The sequence below is a fragment of the Artemia franciscana genome, chromosome 7 (assembly GCF_032884065.1).
Source record: "Artemia franciscana chromosome 7, ASM3288406v1, whole genome shotgun sequence".
NCBI lineage: Eukaryota > Metazoa > Arthropoda > Branchiopoda > Anostraca > Artemiidae > Artemia > Artemia franciscana.
Genome location: NC_088869.1, coordinates 51,870,721 through 51,896,344, shown reverse-complemented (window position 1 = coordinate 51,896,344; position 25,624 = coordinate 51,870,721). Strand labels below are relative to the sequence as shown.

Here is a 25,624-nt window from a genome sequence, read left to right as displayed (position 1 = left end):
TTTTACGACAACAAATAGCCATCTCAGAATTTTATCAGATGCATTTCGGGAAAATACGAGGTGTGGGGGGGATCCATACTCCCATCACTCTGAATCTAGAAAAGGGCACTAAAACTTCTGATTAGCAGTCCAATGAGCCATCTTCGAAGTTTATACAATCACCCTTTCTATATAAACCTTATATGCCCCCAGGGCAGAACTTACAACCCTTGCCCTGAGGGTTGTAGGGGAGTTGTCAGCCTTGAATACATAATTTTCAGACTTTTTAACTACATAGTACAAAATGGTTATCTAAAAATTTTGGTTTGGATGTGTTTGAGGAAATGGTGGACGTGGAAGGGGGGTTAGTTGCCCTCCAATCATTTATGACTATTAAAAAGGGTTCGATTGACAATATTCAATCGAATGAACCCTTTTCGAAGTTTCTATGACACCTCCTTCGATACGAATTGCCCTGGTCTAAAACCAAAAAAAAAAAAAATAATACATTGTACCCACATCGCTCTTTACTTAGGCAGCGCTGCCTATGATACTACCAAGGTAAGTGAAGCTGTCCACTTGATTGACCTTTTTTTACCCAAGGTCACCTTTCATATTTACTTATTCCTAGCATTAGCGACTTAGTCTTCTTGACATTAATTTTCAAACATATTCTAGCACCCTGGATTCCAATTCTCTAGAAGTACGTTCATTTCAATGAACTTTCCCATATTAAGCAAGTGCCAGACCAGTAGAATGTAATGACATATTTAGACATGATGATATACAGCCAAGCGACTAGAGATCTGAAAATTTTGTCACAGTTTCTATTATAATTTAAGGTTATATCAAATTCTTATCCCCTCCCCCTCCTGCTTAAAAGAATTCTTGCATACATGTAAAATTCGCATCTCAACGGTCACAAACCTTGCAGCACGCATTTCCTCGTAAACTTGGTAACTTTGTTGCGCCTTTTAAGCCAGCTGTAAATGCCAAAAATTATTATAAAATTGTAAAAAATTAAAATAAATTTAACTGAAACATTTGTTTTATTATTTCAATCCTAAAAATTGTTATCTTTCCACACGGCAAACATCCGCCAAAAGTGCAATTGTCAGTCCATTTGTAGAGAACCAGAAATTCTTGTTTCACTTTTTTCTGGTTTTTCTTACGAAACACAGAAACCTCTTTTTTCTTAGCTATAGGAGTTTATGCTGCATCTAGTCCAAGCTTATAGGCAAAGTAGATGACCACGATACGAGTATATTGACATGAATATTGGACAGGGAAGTAAGAATATGAATGTTTTTCCAATTCGGTAAAATGTTAAATATTTTTCCAACTCGGTAGAATAATTGCTGGTAAAATATTCTCATTGTTAGGATTTCATTGGTTGGCTACGTAACTATAATTGCGTTGATTAAAATGATGTATAAGAAATATAATCATCGATCGAATTTGAAGATTTTTTAATAATGTATTGGTACATGCCCGTAAAATTAATAGGGAAAGGTTTTCTCTAAAATTTTCCCAAAGATTCCCACGCCCCAGAAAAAGCTTTAAAGAAATATCTGTCCTAAAAATGAAATATTTGGGGGTTTTCAGACATACTCCTTGAAAATCTCACCCTACCGCCCTCTCTCTATTTCTGGTTTTTACACGCTTGAAGAATATTATTAAAAAAACAATGTACTATCTATTGATTAGGGAAACTGAGGAGTAATTTCACCTAAACAATAAACAACAAGTAAATTATATAAATTTTTTGACAGATACGGCAAATCGCTTAAATTACGATTTTTTTTTTCGTGGACGTACCCAAGGAGACACTATTGGGTTCTGGGCCCACCGAAATCCTAAATTCTTTTCGGATCTTTGGACGCTTCATTTTGAAAATATCGAATAAAATTCTCTATTAATACACTTAGTGATTCAAGCCGACCAGTTTAGAGGAGGAATTCAACTAAGCTCTGAGTGTCAACTACATGATCGTGAGTTCGCTGACGACATCGGTCTTGCTACTCATTGTCAGAATCACGTCCAACATATTCTGAAGGAACTAGTAGCGAAAGCTGTCCCTACTGACCTTCAAATAAATGAAAATAAAACAAAAAGTTTGTCAAATGGAATTATAACGACCCAGTCTAAAGGCATTCAATACAAGGGTACTGATAGTGAAGAGGTCAAATAATTCAAATATCTTGGTAGCATAGCGATTCAAGATGAGAACTATGGCAGAGAAGTCGTGCTGCACATAGCGTATGCAGGTGCAGCATTTTCTCAGTTGAGTGCGGAGCGGAGGTGTACATCATGGTATTCAATTATTCCATTTTTCAAAATATCACTATTCCAGAAACTGTAACACCGTTCCTGAAAAACTCTGAGAATGCCAGGAGGTCCTCTTAACTAGCTTTTCTGCCCAAAAACTGCATTTTCTTCTGGTTAGCAAAAGATTAGTTACCAAGTAGGTTGGAGGGATTTCGCTCTTTTAACAGGGCTCATTTGGTACGGAAATACTCAGGCTATAAGGCTATGAGGATCGTACCGTGGTGTACCTTAAATTCCTTCTCTTGGGAAGGGAACCTTAAAAAGGATTAAAGAACACTAAAAGAAAAATGTTGTTTTTTTTATTCTCCCTAAATTTATTACTACTGGTATAACTCCCCTCCTCGCTCCCCTGGTCCTGTCTCTGAAGTAGAAAAACTTTCAAAAGTAAATTAATATACGCCGTAATTGTATCCATAAGACCGTAGCACCAGATTACAGTGCCATCTAATTTAAGTTTTTATGTTTTGAATATGCTTGCCAGGAATCTACTGTGCCGTGCACTGGTCGACTGCTTTCTGTCAAGAATTATTTTAGGAGAAAATGTTGAATATCTCTTAATATGGAGACTATTCAAGATAAAGGCTATAACATTGAAATTTAACATGTAGGAGAATCACAAAGTATATTTTTCCTGGGATGGTCACGCATGCAGGTTTTTCCCCATGGACGGTCGTATCACAGTGATTGGACACTGCCGAAAGAGGTCTCATTCAAATGAAAATTTAAAGGTCTTTGAACTTTATGAAGTAGCAATGAAAAGCACACAACTGCGAAGTGCCGATTTTTGGTATTTCCCCCACAAAACAATGATTATGGCGAAAGCATGTCCAAAACATTATCTAGCGAAAACTGGAAAATAGGCTATTGGCCTAGAACTGACAAAAGATTACTTATATCCATTGAACAGCCGGGGACCAAAGGCATAAAGCTGACAGGAAAAGAAAGACTGAAAACTGGTAGTCTAAGAAGCAGTAGAAAAAACCAATTGGCTTATAGGTATTGAAAAGATATTTATGTAGCCTCCAAATTTCCCTAAAAAATGAATCGTGATTATAGACCTGTTTATCTTGTAAAATTAGGGCTATATAGTATTGCATAGCTTTGTACAACTTTACAATTTTCAGTTCGAACATCATAAAAAAAGGTATTTAAGATCCTCTTGATCCCTTGTCAGCAATTAGGACGTCGAAATGAAGTTTTAGGTGCTCGGTCTTTTTACGGGGACAAGTAGCTCGCCTGTCGTCCAACCTCGCTGCAGCAGGGATCGATCCTTGGGTACGTATTGCCAAGCAGAGCATCAATCCATTGCGCTACCGAAGGGCAGGTTAATATTAAGAAAAGAAGATAGCGCTAAGCAGGGGCGTAAGCAGCTGACCCTCCCAGACCTCGGTTTGCCCCCCCCCCCCACCCAGACCCAAGTTTACCCTCCCCAGCTGAAATTTAGTTTCTTCAAAAATTTTGTCAAAACTAATATAGCCCTGTGTATTTAAGTATCAATAGAAACGGATCAGTTTGTTCAGTATATATTTACCTTTATAGTATTATGAAATATCTTTATAGTACTTTTATAGTACTGTATAGTACTTTATGGTACCAAATGGCTCATTTTTCAGTTTTAACTGCCATTTTCACTTGATTCGGGAAAATTGGCTCCAACTTTGCCCCCCCCCCCCAGGATTTTGACGAAATTACGCCACTGGTGCTAAGGAAGGTGCCCAGGTTTCATTCGTTCCTATATCCAACGGAGAATCATATCATGGCATTAAAACCCAAGACGGGTATAGTATTTTTATGCGACAGTTTAATTAAAGCCTGTTTTGAAAAGACTGATTAAACTATATTGGATTGCACTTCGACCAAAACAACATCATTCTTTAGGAAATGATTTTCTGAAAGTGTGTAAACCCCTTGTTTACGGAAAAGGGGTTACCCTTTGTCGCAAACTTGTAAACCTTCTGGAATCTTTTTTTTTCTTAGTACTTTAAATTTCAATTTTGAAGACCTCACTACTTTTATGTTATTCAGTTACATATTAAACGTAAAATCCCTTGACCTATATGTTTAATAGGATTAAAGGTTTGCTTCTCCGGCAACAATGTTATAGCTGGTACATCTGTGTATTTTGAGCCGGTTCAGGGAATGCATTTAATGCAATATCCTGCATTCAAAGGATTGGAATTTGATCTTACGGACGGAGTGAGAGGAACTTGAAAATTATCTGCGCTACGAAGATGATTGTTAGGTGGATCAAAGACAAAAGATGGCGTACTGTCAAGGGTCGTATTCAACTAATTACGTAAAGGGGTTGTACATTGAGTTAAGTCAAAGGATTGACTTTGCTCAATTTTTCGTCAAAGGATTGACTTTGTGACTGAGATTTCTTGCTTCATCATTGTCGTAGAAAGTAGCTTCAGGAAGAAGAGGAAGCTGATATCCACATTGGGTACTAAGAATAGTTCTACTGGTTTAAGCAAAGAAAGGACTTCCAGAATTGACCCAGGAAAAATGTGTTAAAGCTTTCTTAGGATAACAAAGCTCCTGCACACCTTCATTTTAAACAAATCAATCGTGGTTCTTAAAACAAAGGTCTTCATAAGCAAGACTGCTTCGGAATCGGATATGAACACCCGTGTGTCTACAAATAGAACCATTAGGCAGATGGATTTTAGATAAGTGAGAACAAGCGATTAATTAAAACACTCGAATTAGAAAAATTCGGAACGACACAAATAGTATAAAACCATAGTAGTGCACCCTCAAGCATAGCACCTAACTTTGAATAAACCTTGATTCCGTTTTCCTAGAAGTACCAAGGCCACTATTCTCAACCAAAATACGCTTACCTTTTTTTGGTTCCTTCTCCTCTCTTGGGCCTTAGACCCTCGCAGATGACTGGTGTGGCGCTTTAACCCTCGCAAATACAGGTTTACCTCGCCTTACTGGTGCTCAGGTCTTCGGCCCTCTTGCATCTGTTAAGATGCCGTCACGTTTCCCGTTTTGGATGTGTGTGTATGTCGTTTTAGTTTGTGTTTTTTTTATTTTGATCAGTGATGGCAGAAGGGGCTGTGATCCCCTTCTAGACGATAATAATGTACAAAGCAGTTTTATTTTATAATAAGATATCTGCAAGAATGCCTATCCTATAATGCCCTCGTCCCCCCCAAAAAAGAAAGAAAAATGAGTTGCCTCTCCCAAAAAGAATTACTAACAGCACCATTGCTCTAAACGGGAATGACTGGAGTTCTGACAAGCAATTACTATTAACTTACATTAAGTTGATAAAAAAGAAGAATTTGAATTGCGAACATGATACATTATCCGCTTTTCACGGTGATAATACCAGACAAATAGCTTCGGTTCGCTGGGAAAATACATAATAGCTATATTTTAATTAAATATTTATTTGGAATTTTGGTTAGGTTAGTTTAGGTTTACGTATTTAATATAACGTGCTCTGGCCGCTCCCCTTCCATAATTCTTTGTTGTAGTTTTCACAATTTTGCTAATAAAGCCTTATATTTTCGTCATATTTTGTTTTATATCATTAGCATTAACCAAACTTTACTTCTCGAGTGCTTCTTTTACAATACTTAAGTACCTTATATTTTTATCTTACTTAGGTATATTTCATTAGCATTAACCAAACTTCACTTCTTGAGCGTTTTTCGTATAATACTTAAGTACCAAAAATTCTAAGGATTCGACCATCGATGTTATCTTTGATTTCGCAGAAGGTTTTATTTTTTTAGGCCTTTTTCCATGCTTTCAAAAATATTTTCTTGATGATTGTATATATATATATATATATATATATATATATATATATATATATATATATATATATATATATATATATATATATATATATATATATATACATATATATATATATATATATATATATATATATATATATATATATATATATATATATATATATATATATATATATATATATATATATATATATATATATATATATATATATATATATATATATATATATATATATATATATATATATATATATATATATATATATATATATATATATATATATATATATATATTATATATATATATATATATAGAATTGATATATATATATAAGATATATATATATATATATATATATATATATATATATATATATATATATATATATATATATATATATAGACTTGATATAGAATATATATATGTATAGAATTGATGACAGTTGGTAGATTAGTCTATTTGGTTCTTGCCTAAGATTCTGAGTTTGGTTTGCAAATTCTGAGTTTAAAATTTCACTCTATATTCTATAGCAGTTCTGAGCTTCAGTTGCATTATAATCGTTTGAACAACTTGTGAAACTGCCCGAAAAAAGTATTTATATGTCATTTAGCTTCTATACTTGAATTTCAGGTTTTCAAATAGCTTGTTAAATATATAACTCAGCTTCTTCTTTCATAAGCTCTTGTAACTTGTTATTCCAGTTTTCCACGTCGTCTCACTGGGGTTTTCATAGTAGGAAAAGGATATGCCAAAGTTCAACATGATTGACCGTTTCTGTATTTCAGATTATGAAGCTTTTTATCCTTTTTTATTTTTCTATTCTATCTTTTTCTAATCAGTCCTTTACTGCCTGCTTCATTCTCATTATCTTTTCCCTCACTTTTTTTTCTCGGTAACCGTGAGACAAGTTTTGAACTTTGGAAACTACTTTTGACCTGTACCCTACTAAGATTGGAGTCTGCTATTGTCAGATTCTATGAGTTCTATTTTATGCCCTCCTTGGAGTCTATTCCTCGAACTAAGTGGCTCGACTTGAAACATTAGACGAACTAAGGAGAGTATCACCTACACGAACTGGAGGCATTCCAGCCATTTCTGTAAGACGCAGCCTAAGCAAATTGAACCAAGTTTCAAGTTGAAGTTAGACTAAACTTGATTTGTAATGCTTAAGATGTGTGACGAACCCTTGGCCCCATAGCAAAAATAGTCTTTAGAGATCAAAAAATGAAATATTTTCCCTCCTGTTACTTACTGCTACTTTCCATATCTGTGTGTGGTTTCTTTTTTTTTTGACTGATAATGAGGAATGGTGTTCCTCCTAATTTCAACTATTTTTCTCCCTTGTGAAGAAATTGGACCTTTGCTCCTTTGCTATTGATTCTTTGCTATTGTTATTACAAATTTGAACCGTGACAAGAAAATCAACTTTTAAATCAAGATAGATAGATTTTTTTTAATGTTGATCTGTAATCAAAGACGAGGTGATTAAGAGTATGGGAGACGTCGTTTTCTTTCTTATAAAAATTCTTTCATGAGAACTTTTTTGAAAATTTTAGGGGTGACAACTTCATTGCTGCTTATTGCTATTTGCATTGCTACTTATGAGAACGAAAATTAGATAATGACTGAAAAAACAAGTCTATACTCGGTGTAAAAACAAACTAAGTTCAAGCCATATTTAGTCCCTTTCAATTCTCAAATTTTTGAAAGATAGAGCAGATTTTTAGCAGTCTCCTTCCTTCTTCTCACTCTCATTTTTTCTCAATAGATTCTCTATGCAATAATTTTCGGTTTATGTGATTGGAGGCACAAAGCGGACCTTCCCCCTCTTCCTTCCATGTTTTTAGCAGAAAGGTAGGTATGTAACTGTTCCTTACTTAGTTGGAATTACGCTAAGATGTTCAATCTTTATAACTGAAGTCATAAAATGGACCTGGGGCCAATCCAAAAACCCACTCTTTCCACCGCAAACTGTTTAGAAGAAAGATAGACATGTTACATCTTATTTGAGCTGGAATCACGGAAAGGTTTTTAATCTGTATGTCCGAAGGCTCACAGTCTTTTTCACTGGCTGTTGATTGTCCTCGTTTTCTTCCTTTCCTCGCGATTTTATGTTTTATCATGATTAGCCAGTGTGGTCTCAGAAATTATTTATATAAAATAACATATTTATCTATGTTAGTCTTTCTTTTTGTTGCATTCGCAGCTAAACTGTACAAATTATTGTTCATTTTTGTACAAAAAAATGAACCTTGTGCGTTAAAATATACTGTACAACTTAGAAAACGATATAAAACTGAGTATCTCTGGTTTTTTTTTTGTCCTCCTTCCACTGAATCTGGAGATAAATTATTTGCGGTTGAAGCATGGAAGCTTATGGGGAACAGTTTAGAAACCATTAGAATTGACATAACCTAAAAAAAATTCCAACAAGATGAAAAGTTTGAAAAATTGGAAATATGACCTTTTGATAGCAAGCGTATGAGGGTCGAAAATCCGAGCAGCCAGAGGTATTTAGTTGATTGACGGGGATTACTCGAGGCTACATTTGCGAGGCCCAATCCCCTTATTAGTAAGAGCTAAAGTCTTAGTATTAGTATAGATAGATTTTGTTTAATGTTGATCAGTAATCAGTGACGAGTTGATTAAGAGTATGGGAAACGTCGTTTTCTTTCGTATTGAGAACTTTTTTGAAAATTTTAGGGGTGACAACTTCATTGCTGCTTATTGCTATTTGCATTGCTACTTATGAGAACGAAGATCAGATAATGACTGTAAAGACAAGTCTATACTCGGTGTAAAAACAAACTAAGTTCAAGCCATATTTAGTCCCCTTTCCATTCTCAAATTTTTGGCAGATAGAGCAGAATTTTAGCAGTCTCCTTCCTTCTTCTCACTCTCATTTTTTCTCAATAGATTCTCTATACAATAATTTTCGGTTTATGTGATTGGAGGCACAAAGCGGACCCTTCCCCTCTCCCTTCCAGGTTTTTAGCAGAAAGGTAGGTATGTTGCTGTTCCTTACTTAGTTGGAATCACGCTAAGATGTTCAATCTTTATAAGTGAAGTCATAAAATTTTACTCCGCAAAGTTTTTAATAGAAAGTTTTCGTGCACGGATTGGCGTCAAACCTATCGGCCAAGTAAAGTTGAGTCAACTTTACATGGGAATGATGATTTTCAGGGGTTTAAACTCCTTCTCCGATTTTTGTGTGCAACTGTTCTGATCCGCTTGAACCTTTTGAGGTAAGTACCTTGGGCCATGGGTACTGAGGGTGCATATTTTCAGTGACTTGCAGTGCTTCTGAAAACATTATTCTTCATGCCGACAGTTTACATCCGTGCTAAGTTGTCTATTTTCTCTACTCGTTTCCGATGGAAAATTTGTCTTTACACAAGTGGGTATGAGCCGACTATAAATAATTATGCAACCCAATGACGTAGTTCCGAAATTATATATAAATTGTATCTATGAAAATTTTGTTGGTAGACTCATAATCAAATTGCTCACACTATCAAATAAACAATACACTATTGCTAGCAGTTATATTCTGAGGCAGAGTCATGCAGCTTTGGCTTGGAAATATCGCATTTTTAAAAATAACAGCAGAAATTTGGTCAGATTATGTATTTTGGAACACAGCAGCGTAGCAATAACTTGTACATATGGGTATTTGGGCAACAAAAATATTGATTGGGTGTCAACAAATATATGTTAAAGTTGATTTTCGGCTGAGACAGAATATTCTGTGACCGTATTTAAGGAACGTGTCGTCATTTTTTTAAATTATAAATTTTCCCTGAGTTATACCATTTTGAAATTCCGAGGAGTTGTCAACTACAATATGTAATCATTGGCAAAGATCCAAGACCCATGAGTTGTCCCTGCAACGCTTTTGTCGTCGAAAAGACTTCTCTAACACTTCAAGTTGCTCAAGCAGGGTAAATTTAGTTGTTGCTCAGTGCAGGCAGTCTCACTCAAAGGCGTTCATTGTATTTTAATTCGAACATAGATAGAAAGAGTGGGATAGAAACTAACACAAGACTGATTCAGGGCAATTCTCGACCTCACCCTTCCCCTAACTAAAGGTTGGGTCTGTGTGGATCTGTACAGTAAGATTGCTTTTAAATGAATTTTATACAGATTGCTTTTAAATGAAATTCGTCTTGTAGTCTGAGAGAATGTAGTAAAGTTAGATTACGGTGGATGGGTAGTTTTTGGTAGGCTCATTGGTATCTGCTTCTTATATACGTAATTTCAAGGAAATATATATATATATATATATATATATATATATATATATATATATATATATATATATATATATATATATATATATATATATATATATATATATATATATATATATATATATATATATATATATATATATATATATATATATATATATATATATATATATATATATATATATATATATATATATATATATATATATATATATATATATATATATATATATATAATATAATATATAATATATGGATTTTGTTGGCACTTCCTTTAAAATCACTAATGTCAGTTAATCCTGACTAGATAAGTAAATTATTTTAAGTAAGGGCCTGTATTTTTCATAAGATAAGAAAATGCTCTTAGTTGTAAAAGGTCGGTAGAAGAAACCCACTCTGGATGACTTACTATAATATTAGAAAATATTCATAGATCGAAAGAAAATTATTCACTTGTCTTTGTTTCTTCTTGTTGATTGTTACTCATTTAATTTGTTTTTTTTTGTGTGCTGCAGAATTTTTAGCGCGGTCAGCTACTTGAAAATGTCTCTTTAGTCTTGGCAAATAAATAATTACCAGCTGTACGAGTGATTAGCCTATAAAATAGGTAAAATTGTTCCAGAACATTGTTTCGTAAAACAACGAATGCTCAGTTACCTCGGCTTATGCTTATCCTAATCAGTGGTTTACCTTAAGAAGGGCGTTGTGGGTAGGGGAAAGTATATTGGGTATCACTAAAACCTCTGGGAAATCTAAAAAATCTGGGAAATTCTAAATTTGTAACTTGTGACCTTCGAGCACAAAACTGTCGACCTCTTGGCTGCTTGACATATCCAGAATTTTGTGTTAAATTTGTATATCTTCTTTTAGGTCGCCTCATCTGTTCCATGTCAGAGAGGCAGTCCGGTATGAAATGTCAAAAGCTGTCCTCGAACATGACAAAAAAGCCTCTCAGATCAAGCAATCGAATTTAAACCACTTACAGCGTGGATTGGGACTTGTTCAGTCAAAGACACTAAGTATTGGCAACACTGTGGGTTTTGGTACCTCAGAACCTCGTCTCCGTCCTAAAAAGAAGGAGGGTGATAATGCAGTTGTTTGTGAAAGGTTGATTCGGTCTCTTACCCCAACAAGAACAAGACGAAGATGCACGTCGCTCGACAATATAAATCATAGGATAATCTCCACTAACAAAAAAGATGTTCAAATAAAAGGCAGGCAGTCTTCTTCTGATATTCCTGCACTAATTAAACAAAATGAAAAGCAGGCCAGTCATTTATCTCGTGAATATGGTATTATAAAGCCGGATGAACTGCCTACTCCTCCAGCTATGAAGAAGTCTCTGCTACCTGGGACTAAGCGCTTCACTCCAATGGAGAAACTCTATAAAATTATTCATGAAGAACTTTCAGATAATAGGCTTGATCTAACCAAAAACAGAAATAAGAAAGTTCGGTTTTGTGGTGAGACAGTCTCCTGCCGAAATTCTGGCACGCCTCCAGAATATTTATTCCCAGTTTTCGAGCCTACCGAAGCCGACAAGAAGCTGAGACTCCAGGCCAATCTTCTGTCATCTTTCACCATTAACGGATCCTTGTCTGTGGCTGAAGCCAACGATCTAGTCCAGCTTATTCAAGAAGATGTACCTGATTTAAAAGAGCCTGATAAGTTGCAAAGAGACATTGAAGAAGGGAATATAAACATTGAAAAGATTTTAGAAATCATTGCTGGTAATCTGGGAGGAGAGCTGACAAAAGCGCTTGAAATTCTTAAACCTGAAATTCTCGAAAATGTCTCCAAGTTCGTCGGTCCCATTGATGTAAGTCTGATTTTTCCTTGCCTTTTAGCTTGAAGCCAGTTTACATCCATTGAAAAAAAAATTCTTATGTAACGCATAGACACCATGTGAATTATGCTTCCCCCCCCTGAAGTTAAAAAATTCATCAAATACTTGCCAAATAAAACAATAAAAGCTTGTATTTTTGACTACTCGGCCATTTTAAGCCTAAAAGAAGTATCTTTTATTGTGTTCTAAATATTTTCTAGCACGGGGCTAAAGTCCACAGTCCATTATCTTTTAATTCATTTACGATTATTTTTTATGTTGCCAAGTAATGAATTTTAAACGTCTAGGAATTTTAGGGAAATTAAATTAAAAAGAACAACATTTAATGTTCCTGAAATATTAAATGTAAATAAAATTTCCATGGCAAAGCTAGGTCTCTTCTAAAGATACGAACGACGATATTTTTAATTTTTAATTGAGTTTGTTGTACTTGGTTAAACACTTAGGAAAAGAATTTAAAATTCTTTTTCTCGTGTTTCCCTCATTTTCTCATGTTTCCTTCCTTTTTTTTACCTTTACCCCCTAATAATATATCTCAGTAAAATACTTTAGTATACAAGCAAAGGTTTCTGTGAATGAATAGAGAGAGAGAATTAATTTATTCAAAAAAAAGGATAAACAAACAATAACAATGCAATGTAAATTACGATCTTGGAATTGATTTTAGGCATGCTCAAAAAAAAAAAAAAACCCTGTACTTTGATTATACATCTGCCAGGGTAGGAAACTTGTGTGCCGAAGTTGAGTTGCGTTACCTCTAAGATGCAAATGATTTCAGTTTAAGATTTTCGATTGAGTCTATTATCCATTCTTTTATCATTTAATCTTTAATAATGGACCAAGAAATAATTGACCGTACTTGTGAGAAGACAAGAATAGTCTGTGATTGATACAAAAAAAAAAAAAAAAAAAAAAAAAAAAAAAAAAAAAAAAAAAAAAAAAAAAAAAAAAAAAAAAACTCATATTGTGCGATTGTGGTACCAAGACCTACTACCAAGTTAGAATCTCTTAAGGATGGTCGGAAGATAGGAATAGGAAGGTTGTGTGCATCAAAAAGTTTGTGGTAACTAACTGTAAAAAGTTCGATCAATTCAGTGTGTCCAAATAGTCAATCCGATTCTGAAAAAAAAGAGATAACAGTCGTTTACCTTAGACCCCCCAGAGCCAGAAATGGTGCATAGGGTATCTACGAAGCCTCGTCCGACATCACGCAGCTGAACTGCAGCCTTGACGTCCCACTGTGGTTGAAGAGACATCTCCCCTTTACTCAGTTTCAGTATTCGTTTGCGTAGAGGAGAACGGACGTCAAATTGCTATTCTTGAGGTGTAGCTTCAAGTGCATAGAGTATTTCTTACTGTGCACGTTCGTTTCAAGTTATTATTAAATTAAAAAAAAACAAGTTTTTTTAACTGAAAGTAAGGAGCGACATTAAAACTTAAAACGAACAGAAATTACTTCGTATATGAAAGGGGCCGCTTTCCTCATCAGCGCCCCGCTCTTTACGCTTTCTCTTTTTAAAGTTTGACTCTTTCTCTCAACTCTTCTTTTAAAACAGTAAAAAACTTTATTGTAATAAATATTACAACTAATGTGGAAAATATTACAAAATTTTTTTTTTTCGTTCTAGTAATTGTAATCACTAACATAATTACACATTTACTTAGTGCCAAAATATCTAGTAGCCTAACGAAACTACTACTACTGCTAATAACTCACTGCAGCACCAAGCCGCCTGAGGCCAAACCAAGATTAGAATATTGGAAGCTACAGTGATGATAGTGGTCAAATATGGCTCTGAAGCATGGGCTCTTCAAAAAGCAGACGAAAATTTACTAAATGTTTTCCAGAGAAATTGCCTACAGATTGTTCTGGGTACCCGGCTGACTGACCGTATTTCAAACAGTAGGTTGTACGAAAAATGTGGTTCAATCCCACCTTCTAGGGCTATAATGAAAGAAAGGTTGAGATGGCTAGGCCACGTTCTGCGGATGAAGGATGACAGATTGCCGAAGATTGTCCTTTTTGGCCAACCGTCTGGGGCTACACGGAAAGCAGGTCGTTCTCGTCTGGGTTGGGAGGATGTCATAAATAAAGATTTAAAGGAAATGGGAACTTCCTGGGAAGGTGTAAAGAGGGAGGCCTTGAATATATTAGGTTGGAAGAAGAGCGTGCGTAGCTGTGTTGGCTTCAGGCGGCTAGTAACGAAAAATAAGGGAAAAAAGAATAAAACAGAAAAGTGATGACAAAAACTACAAATCTTTGTAATTCCTTGAAGGAATCCTTTAGCAAGCCTCTAAAAATAAATAATCAATGCTAAGAAAGTCAAAAAATAACCGAGAAACAAATTGGAACATAAAAAAAACAAATCAGGTGTGTAGCACTTAACATTTTCTAATCTTCGAAGGACCTTTATTTTTCCCTCCAAAGACGTCTAGACTAGTATCGATTAAAAGGATGACTGCAACGTTCTTTCTTTAGTGAGGAGAGTCTTCCTTATTAGAACGAATTTTGATCAGGTTAGCACCAGATGTTCTCACATAATGAGTATTTAGGGTCATTTGAAATGTAGGACAAGCATTGTTGACGTGGGTGAAATGCTGCTTAGATTGACTCTGTTTATTTTGGCTGCAGCAGTAGCTGCAACCTATTAAAGATTGTACCACGGTCTACAGTAACCAAACTTTGAAAAACGTAGTAAAAGTACTAATATTAAAAAGGTGGAAGATGCTAGAAAGCTAGTAGCGATACTAAAAAGCTTGCCCATGATAGTAAGACTGACTTTTAAACTAAGAAAGATACAATACTTTTGTGCTGAACAATAATCGTTGAAGAGCTGATTAAAATGCACTAAACCCATTTTCTTAGAATATTCGCTCCTGAGATACACGATTTTGGAAATGTTGAAGGGCTGATAATTTCTTTCATCGGATAATGACTAGTTAAAAAAAAAACACCTAAGTCCTGAATAAGTACAAAACGTGCAAAATGTTTATTCGGGGCAAGTGTACTGAATGTACAAAATGGACCCCTTTCCTTCTCCCCCTCCTCACACACACCATTCCGTATTTTTTTATCAGAAATTTATATATGTTGCAACTTGTTTGAAGTTTTGTTTTTATTTAATTTCAGATCGTTTTTAAATCAAGCCGAAAAGCCCCCTTCGCAGACTTTTTCCCAAAAATTCCCCCCTCTCTTCCTCTATGAAAAGGTTCAACAGTGGAAAGTTTCTGCTGAGGAGCATTCCAAATTTCCCGCGTGTAAAACTCTTCTGGAAAATTCAGCCCCGGAAACTGCCCTCCCCTTGGAAAATCTCCTCCCAGCAGAAAAGACCACCTCCTCCTAAGAACGTCTGTATACATCGCAACTACAAATGCTATATGTGAACAATGGACAAATTCCATAGCTTACAGCCCTTACCATAGAGTTTGGGGAGCAATGTCACCCCCAAAAGTAGAATCAATCGAGCGTTTTCAAACTGCATGATTGGTGGCACAAAATAGGTCGGCAGCATCTCCGTTGAGAGTAAAGTTTTCTCTCTTAATGAGAAAATACTTTCTCCTTGTCGAATAATTACATAAGTGCTAGATATAGTCATTTTCTTTTAAATGAGTCCTAAAACATTTCTCTATGATGTTTTAGTGCGCTACTAGCGGCAACGAAAAAAAAACGAGAATAGAAAGGGAGACACATTTAATTCTCCTAAATAGGGTTCTCAACTATGGTAATTCCAATAATGAAGTTTTTATTTCGATGTAACGCCATTTTTATGGGGTTTCATGTTATTTCCAAGATTCTCGTAAATTTTATTTTCGTACTAAACTTTTACCATTGAGATTAAGTGATTGAAATTATAGTCACCACTCCTGAATCATCTTCAAACGGCGATTCTTTCTCCCTTGACAGTTTTTTTTTCAAAACGCTTTTAAATCTTCTGTTACCCTTGGCTAGAATTCGTGCTTTATTAGGTTGCAGCATATGCTGCACCCATGATGAATTATGCTCAGATTAGCACCAGGTGTTCTCACATCTTTGGTTTTTATGGTCTGAAAAATGAGGTTCAATTTATTTATTTGATCAGATCAAAATGATGCTTACGAATTGACGCGTCCTACGAACCAGCACCCAGGACAGGCTTTTCCTCTAGATCCATTCCTGCCATAAATCAGAGTAAGTCTGTAAGATTTTATTCGTTAGGTTAGTGAAGACTAATTTAGTTCTTTGTCATCTTCTTATTAGTGCTTGTCAATCTTCGTATTTTGACGATCCATTTTTAGCAAAATCAATTTATAGGAGGATCCATACCCCGAAGTCAAAATGGTAAGCAAAGAAGTTATGACCGACTTCAACGCGGATGATTTCACTAGTACCATGAACTCAAACTCACAGTCCCTCTTCAGAGAGGCGGAAGATTTTGGAACACAGTTTAGCCCGATTGAACCCATTGAATTGATAGATGCTGCTACAAGTTATAGTAAAGTATCTGAAGATGGATTTGAGGCAGAAAACACGATCGTTTCTGTTTCAGAACACTTAAACAAGCCGGAAGGTAGTTTATTAGAATTTAACTGTCTTGCTTCGACAATAAATCGACAAATATTATAAGGTAGAGTGTGAAAATGAGTGTCATCACAAAAGGAGGAAGGCAGTAAAAAATAAACATTTAAAGACATAATCCTACTAGAACCAAAGGGTACTTGAATGACAACTTCTCCTTGGCTTTCAAACATACGAAAGCGTGATGATTCTCTGGAAATGCGATTTTCGCTCTGATACGCGAAACTTCTGTATCTGTTAAGATCTGAGAAAATTTATCGCACGCTCTGCAGGTTTCACCATGCGTCTAAGACTGAAGCTTTTTTCTATTTTTGTTGCAATTGGCGCGTGAAAACATTTTTTTTTCTTTTGAAAGTATGCCACACTTAAATCGAAAATTGAATTTTTTTTTTGTAGTATGTGTACGCGAATTTCTGTCAGTTCTAATGAAAATCGAGCACAACAGCATTATGACTAAAAATTCAAAAGTCTATATGGGACTTAAGTTCTTCTGTAAATGTTTTAGTGCTCCACTAGTGGCAAAAACAGAATTAAAAAGGAGATATATCAGTGCTTCCCTTGTAAAAATTGATATTCCTTGTTTTGCTAATGAAATGGGACTCTAATTCTCCTTACTCGGCTATAACGATTCCAACTTAGCAGTTTTCAATTGATCTGACAGTATTTTTGTAAGATTTCAAGCTATTTTTGAAATTCCCATAAATTCGTTTTCACAACGTACTTTTATCATTAAGATTAATCGAAATAACAGTGACCATTCCTGAAACAGCTTAAAATGGAGGTTCCTTCTCATTTAACCATTGTTTTTCATAGCTCGTTTTTAAGTTTTCGATTACTATGGGGTAGAGGGATCTTTTTTTCTAAGTTTTAACTGACGCTTCAACCACGATTCAGTAAAATAATTATAAAGCCTTGGGGACGATAAAGTAATCTCAAGGATATATGACGTTGTGTATGAAAGATGTTAATGCATCACATCTAGGCCAAGAAAAACTAAAAAAAAATCCTAATTTAAAGTATTAGTTTGTTACAGTTTTATCTGGATTTTATTTATGTAGAGTTTACTCACTGCTAATAGAATAGAATAGAATATATTTATTCACTGCCAAAAATTTAATACAAAACATATTAATCTAACATTAAATATTAGTCGTGTCAATATTATTAAAATGACGGGTAAAATATGGGACAAATGATTTACGATATCTCTCAGTACATTAGACTGAGCAAGTCAGTAACTGTGGACAATTCTTTTTTATTTGTCGGAGTCTAGTAACTGGTCCTTGACTTGGGGGGGGGGGGGCTCTCAAGGTTGGGTAGTAGACGACAATGAGTTTGGGGAAATCAAACAATTTAGTCCAAATCTATATGTTAAGCCATGTCTACGATTATCAAGTGAGTCCACATTGAGTTGTTTCAGTGCATCCTCGTATGTTGAGTAGTTTTGTCCAAGTATAATTTTTACAGCTCTTTTTTGTATCGTCTCAAGTCTATCTGTTTGATCTTTTGTCAAACCCGGATACCAAGCAGGGCATGTATACTCAAGAGAAGGTCTAACATAGCTGCAGTATACAGACTTTAAAACCTCAGTTGGCATACCAAATCTTTTTAGGTTGGAAAATGAATGTAAAAGCGAGGCGCCTTTTTTAGTCAGATAGTCAACGTACGAATTCCATCTAAAATTATCGTCCAAAAGTATCCCAAGTATTTAAACAGTTTTCTTTGTCGGCAGTATGGAATTATGAGAAGAGTTTTTAGCTACTGAGCTCTTTTAGCTACTGAGCTCTTTGCTACTGCACCTCCCAGGCCTTGGTTTGCCCTCCCCCCAGCTGAAATTTATTCCAAAATCTTGTCAAAACTAAGATAAACTTGCATAATTCAAGCATCAACAGAAACAGATAAGCTTTTTTAGTACATGTTTACCTTTATAGCACTATATACTACCTTTATAGTAGTTTTATAGTATCAAATGGTACCTTTATGGTATCAAAAGGCTTATTTTTTAGTTTTTACTGTCATTTTCACTTTATTTGGGAAAATTGGCTCCAACTTTACCTGCCCCCGGATTTTGACAAAATTACGCCAGTCAATAAATAAAAGAAACCCAAAACAAACAGAAATTACAATAAATAAGCAACTCAAACTCAACATAAATAGAAAAAAGAAGAGTTGTGCTGAGGCCCTCCATGCCTTCTAAATACCAGAACATAATTTACGCTTTTTGTGAAAAAGTTTTTTTAGATTAATTTTCTTTCGTTTTTAATTGACATTAAGTCGTGTCATTATTAATATATTGTATTTATTGATGGTGATTGATGGTAGTTTTACCCTTGAAAAGTTGCTTGGCCTTATTTCTGCTCATCTTCGGTTTAATGTAGCTCTTTACTTTTTTTGAAAAAATTGTGGAAAGTTTGTTTTAATTAATTTCTGTTTGTTTTTAATTGACATAGTGTCTGTTTGTTTTTAATTGACATTCATTTGTTAAGAAAAGAATATTTTAATGTTCTTTTTCCCTCTAGGAAAATTCGGATTTGGGCTTACTATCTATATGTTGGACAAAATTTTTCGACAATCTTTAAAACTATACACCCTTTTGAAAATCTGGATACACACAGTATCTTTTGATTTAGTTTTACACCACCTGAACCTTCCTTGAAAAATTAAGTTGATACCCTATTGTTTTTCTAAGACATTGTATCTATGTTATTTTACAGCCTGGATGTATTTACATCCTTCTGATTTAGTTCAATAGAAAGAACAGAAGGAGTAATAGTAGTAGCCCTGAAAGTTTCAACTTAATACCCTTAGTAGTTCTTGAGATATTGTTCAGACATCTTATTGACAACCAGTATGAACATAGTGTCTTTTGATTTAGTTTTAAAACAATATAAACTTTCCTTGGAAGTTGTAGTAGTAGTAATATGCAAGTAGTGTCTTTTTGTCAGTTCAACATCCCCCTTAACATGTCCTAAAAGTTTCAAATTGATACTTTCGATCATTCTTGGGATGTTACCGGTACGCCCTTTTGACAACCTGCGTAAACGTAGTTTATTTTAATTTTGTTCTACGTTCCCCTAAAGATCGCATGAAACTTTGACTGTCATAAAAGCTTAGCCTCAGTAGTAGCCATAGTAGTAGTATTAGTAGCAGTTTTAGCAGCAGTAGTTGTAGTAGCAGTATGCACAGACTGCCTTTCGTTAGTTCAATATCCATCTCAACACGACCTGAAAGCTCCAATTTAATGCTCTAAAGTCTAAATCGTTCCTGAGAAATTGTCAATACACCCTTTTGACAGCCTTAATACACATAGTGTGTTTTGATTTAGTTCAACGTTCCCCTTAGTATCCCTATAAGTTTTACCTTAATGCCCTTAGTTTCAGTAGAAGTAGTATTCGTCGCAGCAATAATAGTAGCGATAGTGGTTAGATGCACATAGTGCCTTTCAGTTTGTTCAACATCCCCCTCACCATGCCCTGAAAGTCTGAAGTTAGTGCTCTAAGCTGTTCCTTAGATATTGCTTCTATGCTGTTTTGACAAACTGCATGCATAACTTGTGTTTTGATTTAGTTGAAACTCTTCCTAAACATTCCCTGAAAGTTTCACATCAATATTACTAGCCTCAGTAATAGTATTGGTATGTACATAGTGCCTTTTGGTTAGTTCAAAATCCCCCTCAACATACCCTGAATATTTCAACTTGATGCTCTAAGCCACTCCTGGCTTAGTGCTGATAGACTCTTTTGACAATCTACATGCCCACAGTGTTTTTTTTTATTTAGTTCAATATCTCCATAACATTCCCTGAAAGCTTCGCCTTCATACCCTTACTTTCAGTAGTAGCAATAGTTGTAGTAGTAGTAGTGCCATTAGTAGCAGAATGCAGATACTACTCTACTAACATCTCACTGCATCACCAAGCCGCCTGAAGACAACACAGCTGCGCACGCTCCTCCTCCATCCCAATCTATTTAAAGCCTTCCTCTTTATACCCTCCCCAGAAGTTCCCATTTCTCTTAAATCTTTCCTTATGACATTCTCTCACGCCATTTGGGGACGACCCACTTTTCATTTGGCCCTAGACGGTTGTTCGACAAGGGACAATCTTTGACAATCTGTCATCATTCATCCACAGAACGCATCCTAGCCATCTCATCCTTTCTCTCATTATAGCAGAAAGCAGGATTAAAACACGTTTTTCGTACAGCTCACTATTTGAGATAAAGACTGTCAGTCGGGTACCCAAAACAATTCGTAGGCAGTTTCTCTGGAAAAATCTATAAACTTCTTTTCCGTTTTTCGGATTGCCCACGCTTCAGAACCATCCTTGACCACTGTCATGAATAAAGCTTCCAATATTCTAATCTTTGTTCGTAAACTTACCTTCCTATTCTTCCAAACTTTTTTCTGTTGTGGAAAAACACCCTTGGCCTTGGCTCATCTACTTTTAACATCTTTATTGCATCCACCGTCTTTACTAATAATACTACCTAGGTAAGTGAAGCTTTCCACTTGATCGATCTTCTCGTTACGCAATATCATCTCTTCACCTTCTTTTATTCTTTGTTTTAGCAACTTAGTCTTCTTTATATTTAGTTTTCAAGCTCATTTTTGTACCATGAACTCGAAAAACTCTAAAAGTTAATTCATTTTGCTAACATTTTCATCTAGGAGGCCTAAATTATCACCATAATCTAACTTTAGGAGAGTCGTACTTTCCGATTTGATTCCATGTTCTCCCATTGCCTTTTCTGTTCTCCCTAGGACAAAGTCTATCAAAATGACCCATATAACCATTTATATGATCCATATAATTATATCAAAACCATTTATATCAAAATGATCCATATAAATGGGGTAGAACGCAACCATGCATAACTCCTGATTTAATACGAAACCAGCTACTAACATCGCTTCTTACCTTAACCGCAGCAATGTTTTCAATGTGTATATATGAGATGAGGCCACAATGTAGTATTTATTTGTTTTTATTTGCTTTTTTAGATCAGGGCATTTCGCATAGAAAGAGTTGTCGTAGAAACTTAGAAAATGGCTCATTCGATTAGAAATTGAAGGGGCTAGTGCCCTTTTCAATAGTCGAAAGAGATTGGAGGGCAACCAACCTCCCCTCACGCCCATCGTCTTCCCGAACATATCCAGTCAATATTTTGAAATACCCTTTTTGTTAAGAGTAATTGAAAAGCCCGGAAATTATGTCTTCGAGGATAACAACTCCCCCACAGCTGTCTGGGCAAGGGTTTTAAGCTATATCCTAGGTGCATATAAAGTTTTTGTTGAAAGGGCGGTCGTGTAAGCTCCACAGGGGGCTTATTGGATTGGTAAACAGAACTTCATGTGCCTTTTTATGGCACTTGGTATTAACCAAGTGACATATAGCAATCGCCAATTCTGTCAGTCTGTCTGTCGGTCCCGGTTTTGCTACTTTAGGCACTTCCAGGTAAGCTAGGATGATGAAATTTTGCAAGCGTATCAGGGACCGGACCAGATTAAATTAGAAATAGTCGTTTTCCCGATTTGACCATCTGGGGGGGGAGTGGGGGGCCGTTTAATTCGGAATAAATAGAAAAAATGAAGTATTTTTAACTTATGAGCGGGTGACGGGATCTTTATGAAATTTGATGTTTGGAATAATATTGTGTCTCAGAGCTCTTATTTTAAATCCCGACCGTATCTGATGACATTGGGGGGAGTTGGAGAGGGGAAACCTAAAATCTTGGAAAACACTTAGAGTGGAGGGACCTGGATGAAACTTGATGGGAAAAATAAGCACAAGTCCCAGATACATGATTGACATAATTGGAATGGATCCGCTCTCTTTGGGGTAGCTAGGGGAGGGGAGTGTAATTCTGAAAAATTAGAAAAAATGAGGTATTTTTTAACTTACGAACGGGTGATCGGATCTCAATGAAATTTGATGTTTAGAAGGATATCGTGTCTTAGAGCTCTTATTTTAAATCCCGACCGGATCTGGTGACACTGGGGGGGATTTGGGAGGGGGAAACCTAAAACTTGGAAAACACTTAGAGTGGAGGGATCGGGATGAAACTTGGTGGGAAAAATAAACACAAGTCCTAGATACATGATTGACATAAACGGAACGGATCCGCTCTCTTTGGGGTAGTTGGGGGGGGGGTTATTTCTGAAAAATTAGAAAAAATGAGGTATTTTTAACTTACGAACGGGTGATCGGATCTCAATTAAATTTGATATTTAGAAGAATATCGTGTCTCAGAGCTCTTATTCTAAATCCCGACCGGATCTGGTGACATTTGGGGGGGAGTTGGGAGGGGGAAACCTAAAACTTGGGAAACACTTAGAGTGGAGGGATCGGGATGAAACCTGGTGGAAAAAATAAGCACAAGTCCTAGATACATGATTGACATAACCGGAACGGACCCGCTCTCTTTGAGGTAGTTGGGGGAGGGGTTAATTCTGAAAAATTAGAAAAAATGAGGTATTTTTAACTTAAAAACGGGTGATCGGATCTCAATGAAATTTGATATTTAGAAGGATATCGTGTCTCAAAGCTCTTGTTTTAAATCCTGACCGGATCTGGTGACATTGGGGGAAGTTTGGGGTGGGAAACCTAAAATCATGGAAAAGGCTTAGATTGGAGGGATCGGGATGAAACTTGCTGGGAAAAATAAGCAGAAGTCTTACATACGTGATTTAAATAATTGGAACGGATCCGCTCTATTGGGGGGGGGGGTTAATTCTGAAAAATAAGAAAAAATTACGTATTTTTAACTTACGAAGGAGTGATCGGATCTTCATGAAACTTCATATTTAGAAGATCCTCGTAACTCAGATCTCTTATTTTAAATCTCAACCGGATCAAGCGTAATTGGGGGGGGGCAGTTGGGGGGACCGGAAATCTTAGAAAATACTTAAAGCGGTTAGATCAGGATGAAACTGGATGTGAAGAATAGAAACCTGTCTAAGATACGTGACTGACATAACCGGACCGGATCTGCTCTCTTTGATGGAATTGCGGAGGGGGGTAATTTTGAAAATTGAGGTATTTGTAACTTACAAAAGGGTGACCAGATCTTAATGAAATTTGATATTTAGAAGGATCTTGTGCTTTAAAGTTCTAATTTTAAATTCCGACCAGATCCTGTGACATTGGGGGGAGTTGGAGGGGGAAACCGGAATTCTTGGAAAACGTGAAAATTTGGGTATTTTTATCTGATGAATAGATGATCGGATCTTAATGAAATTTGATTTTTAGAAGGAATCCATGTCTCAGAGCTCTTATTTCAAATTCCGACCAGATCTTTTGACATTGGGGGGAGTTGGAGGGGGAAATCTTGGAAAAACACTTGGAGTGGAGGAATCGGGATGAAGCTTGGTGGATAGTATAAACAATAGTCCTTGATACATGATTGACAGAATCGTACTGGATTCGCTCTCTTTGGAGGAGTTGGGGGGAGGGGGTTCAGTGATTTGGCGAGTTTGGTGCTTCTGGACGTGCTAGGACGATGAAAATTGGTAGGCGTGTCAGGCAGCTGCACAATTTGACTTGATAAAGTCGTTTTTCCAGATTCTACCATCTGGGGGGCTAAAGGGAGAGGAAAAATTAGAAAAAATTAGGTATTTATAACTTACGAGTGGGTGATCGGATCTTAATGAATTTTGATATTTAGAAGGACATCGTGACTCAGAGCTCTTATTTTAAATCCTGACCGGCATTAAGCCTCTTATTTTCCTTTTTAAATTAATCTATTGACTCATAGAATTTTGTTAGAGCTCATACCATATGATCTCTTGGCTCTTAGCTCTTCTCGCCTCGTCACAAGTGCCATATGAGCTCTTAGCTCTTGTTTAAGAGTCAAAGTGATCGGAGTGCATATACCCCTCCCCTCCAAACGTCGTGTTTCCCGAAATATATCGGATATGAATTTTGAGATGGCCATTTGTTGTCTTAGAAACTTCGAAAAGGGCTCATTCGATTGGAAATTGTAAGGGCTAGTACTCTTTTTAGTAGTTAAAAGTGATTAAAGAGCAACAAGCCCCCTCCCTCATGTACATGATTTTCCAAAACACATTCAATGCAAATTTTGAGATAGCCATGGGTTATGTCTTTGAGGACGACACACACACACATACACACCCTACCACAGCCCTCAACGCAAGGGTTGTAAGTTATGCCCTGAGAGCATATAAGGTTTTTATGGAAAGGGTAGTCGTATAAACTTCGGAGAGGGGCTCATCGGATTGACAATCAGAAGTTCCAGTGCTCTTTTTAAGAGTCAAAGTGATCGCAGTGTATCCACCCTTCTATGTTGAAATTTCCCCAAATGCATCCGATAGAAATTTTGAGATAGCCATTTGTTCAAAAATAATCAGGAAATCATATAACAACGTATTTGGGGTTGAAAGAATCCCCCAGAGTCTGGAGGTAAGGGCTGTTATTTATGCTCCAGGGGTATATAAGGTTTTTATGGAAGGGGTGGTCATGTGAAATTTAGAAGATGCATATTTGATTGAAAATGTATAGTATTAGTTCCCTTTTAAGAGTCAAAAGTGATGGAGAGCAATTAGACCCCCTTTCCCTGACATATTCTTTTCCCGAAACGCATTGAATTGGAATTTTCAGATAGCCATTTTGTTACTTATAGTCCAAAAATCATGTAAAAATGTCCATATGGTGAACAAAATCCCCCAGAGCCCAGGGGCAAGGGTTGTAGGTTGTGGCCCAGGGCACATAAGGTTCAAATAGAACGGGTGGTTGTATAAACTTCGGATCGGATGGAAATCATTTGATTGGAATTCAAAAGTTTTAGCGCCCTTTTTAAAAGTCATAAGTGACTGGAGGGTAATCAGCACCCCCCCCCCCAAGGCCAACAATCCCCAAAACAGATCCGATCA

The 25,624-nt window shown here is 36.0% G+C and overlaps 1 protein-coding gene across 7 annotated transcripts in view; it reads left to right on the top strand.

The window, feature by feature from the left end:
- Positions 1–25,624, top strand: part of LOC136029439 (uncharacterized) — a 180,616-nt gene that overhangs the window by 127,155 nt on the left and 27,837 nt on the right. For all 7 annotated transcript variants that reach the window (XM_065707839.1, XM_065707837.1, XM_065707840.1 and 4 more), the window contains 2 exons: positions 11,205–12,153; positions 16,472–16,727. In XM_065707839.1, coding sequence (XP_065563911.1) covers positions 11,205–12,153; positions 16,472–16,727 — 1,205 coding nt within the window. The remainder of the gene's footprint in view (positions 1–11,204; positions 12,154–16,471; positions 16,728–25,624) is intronic.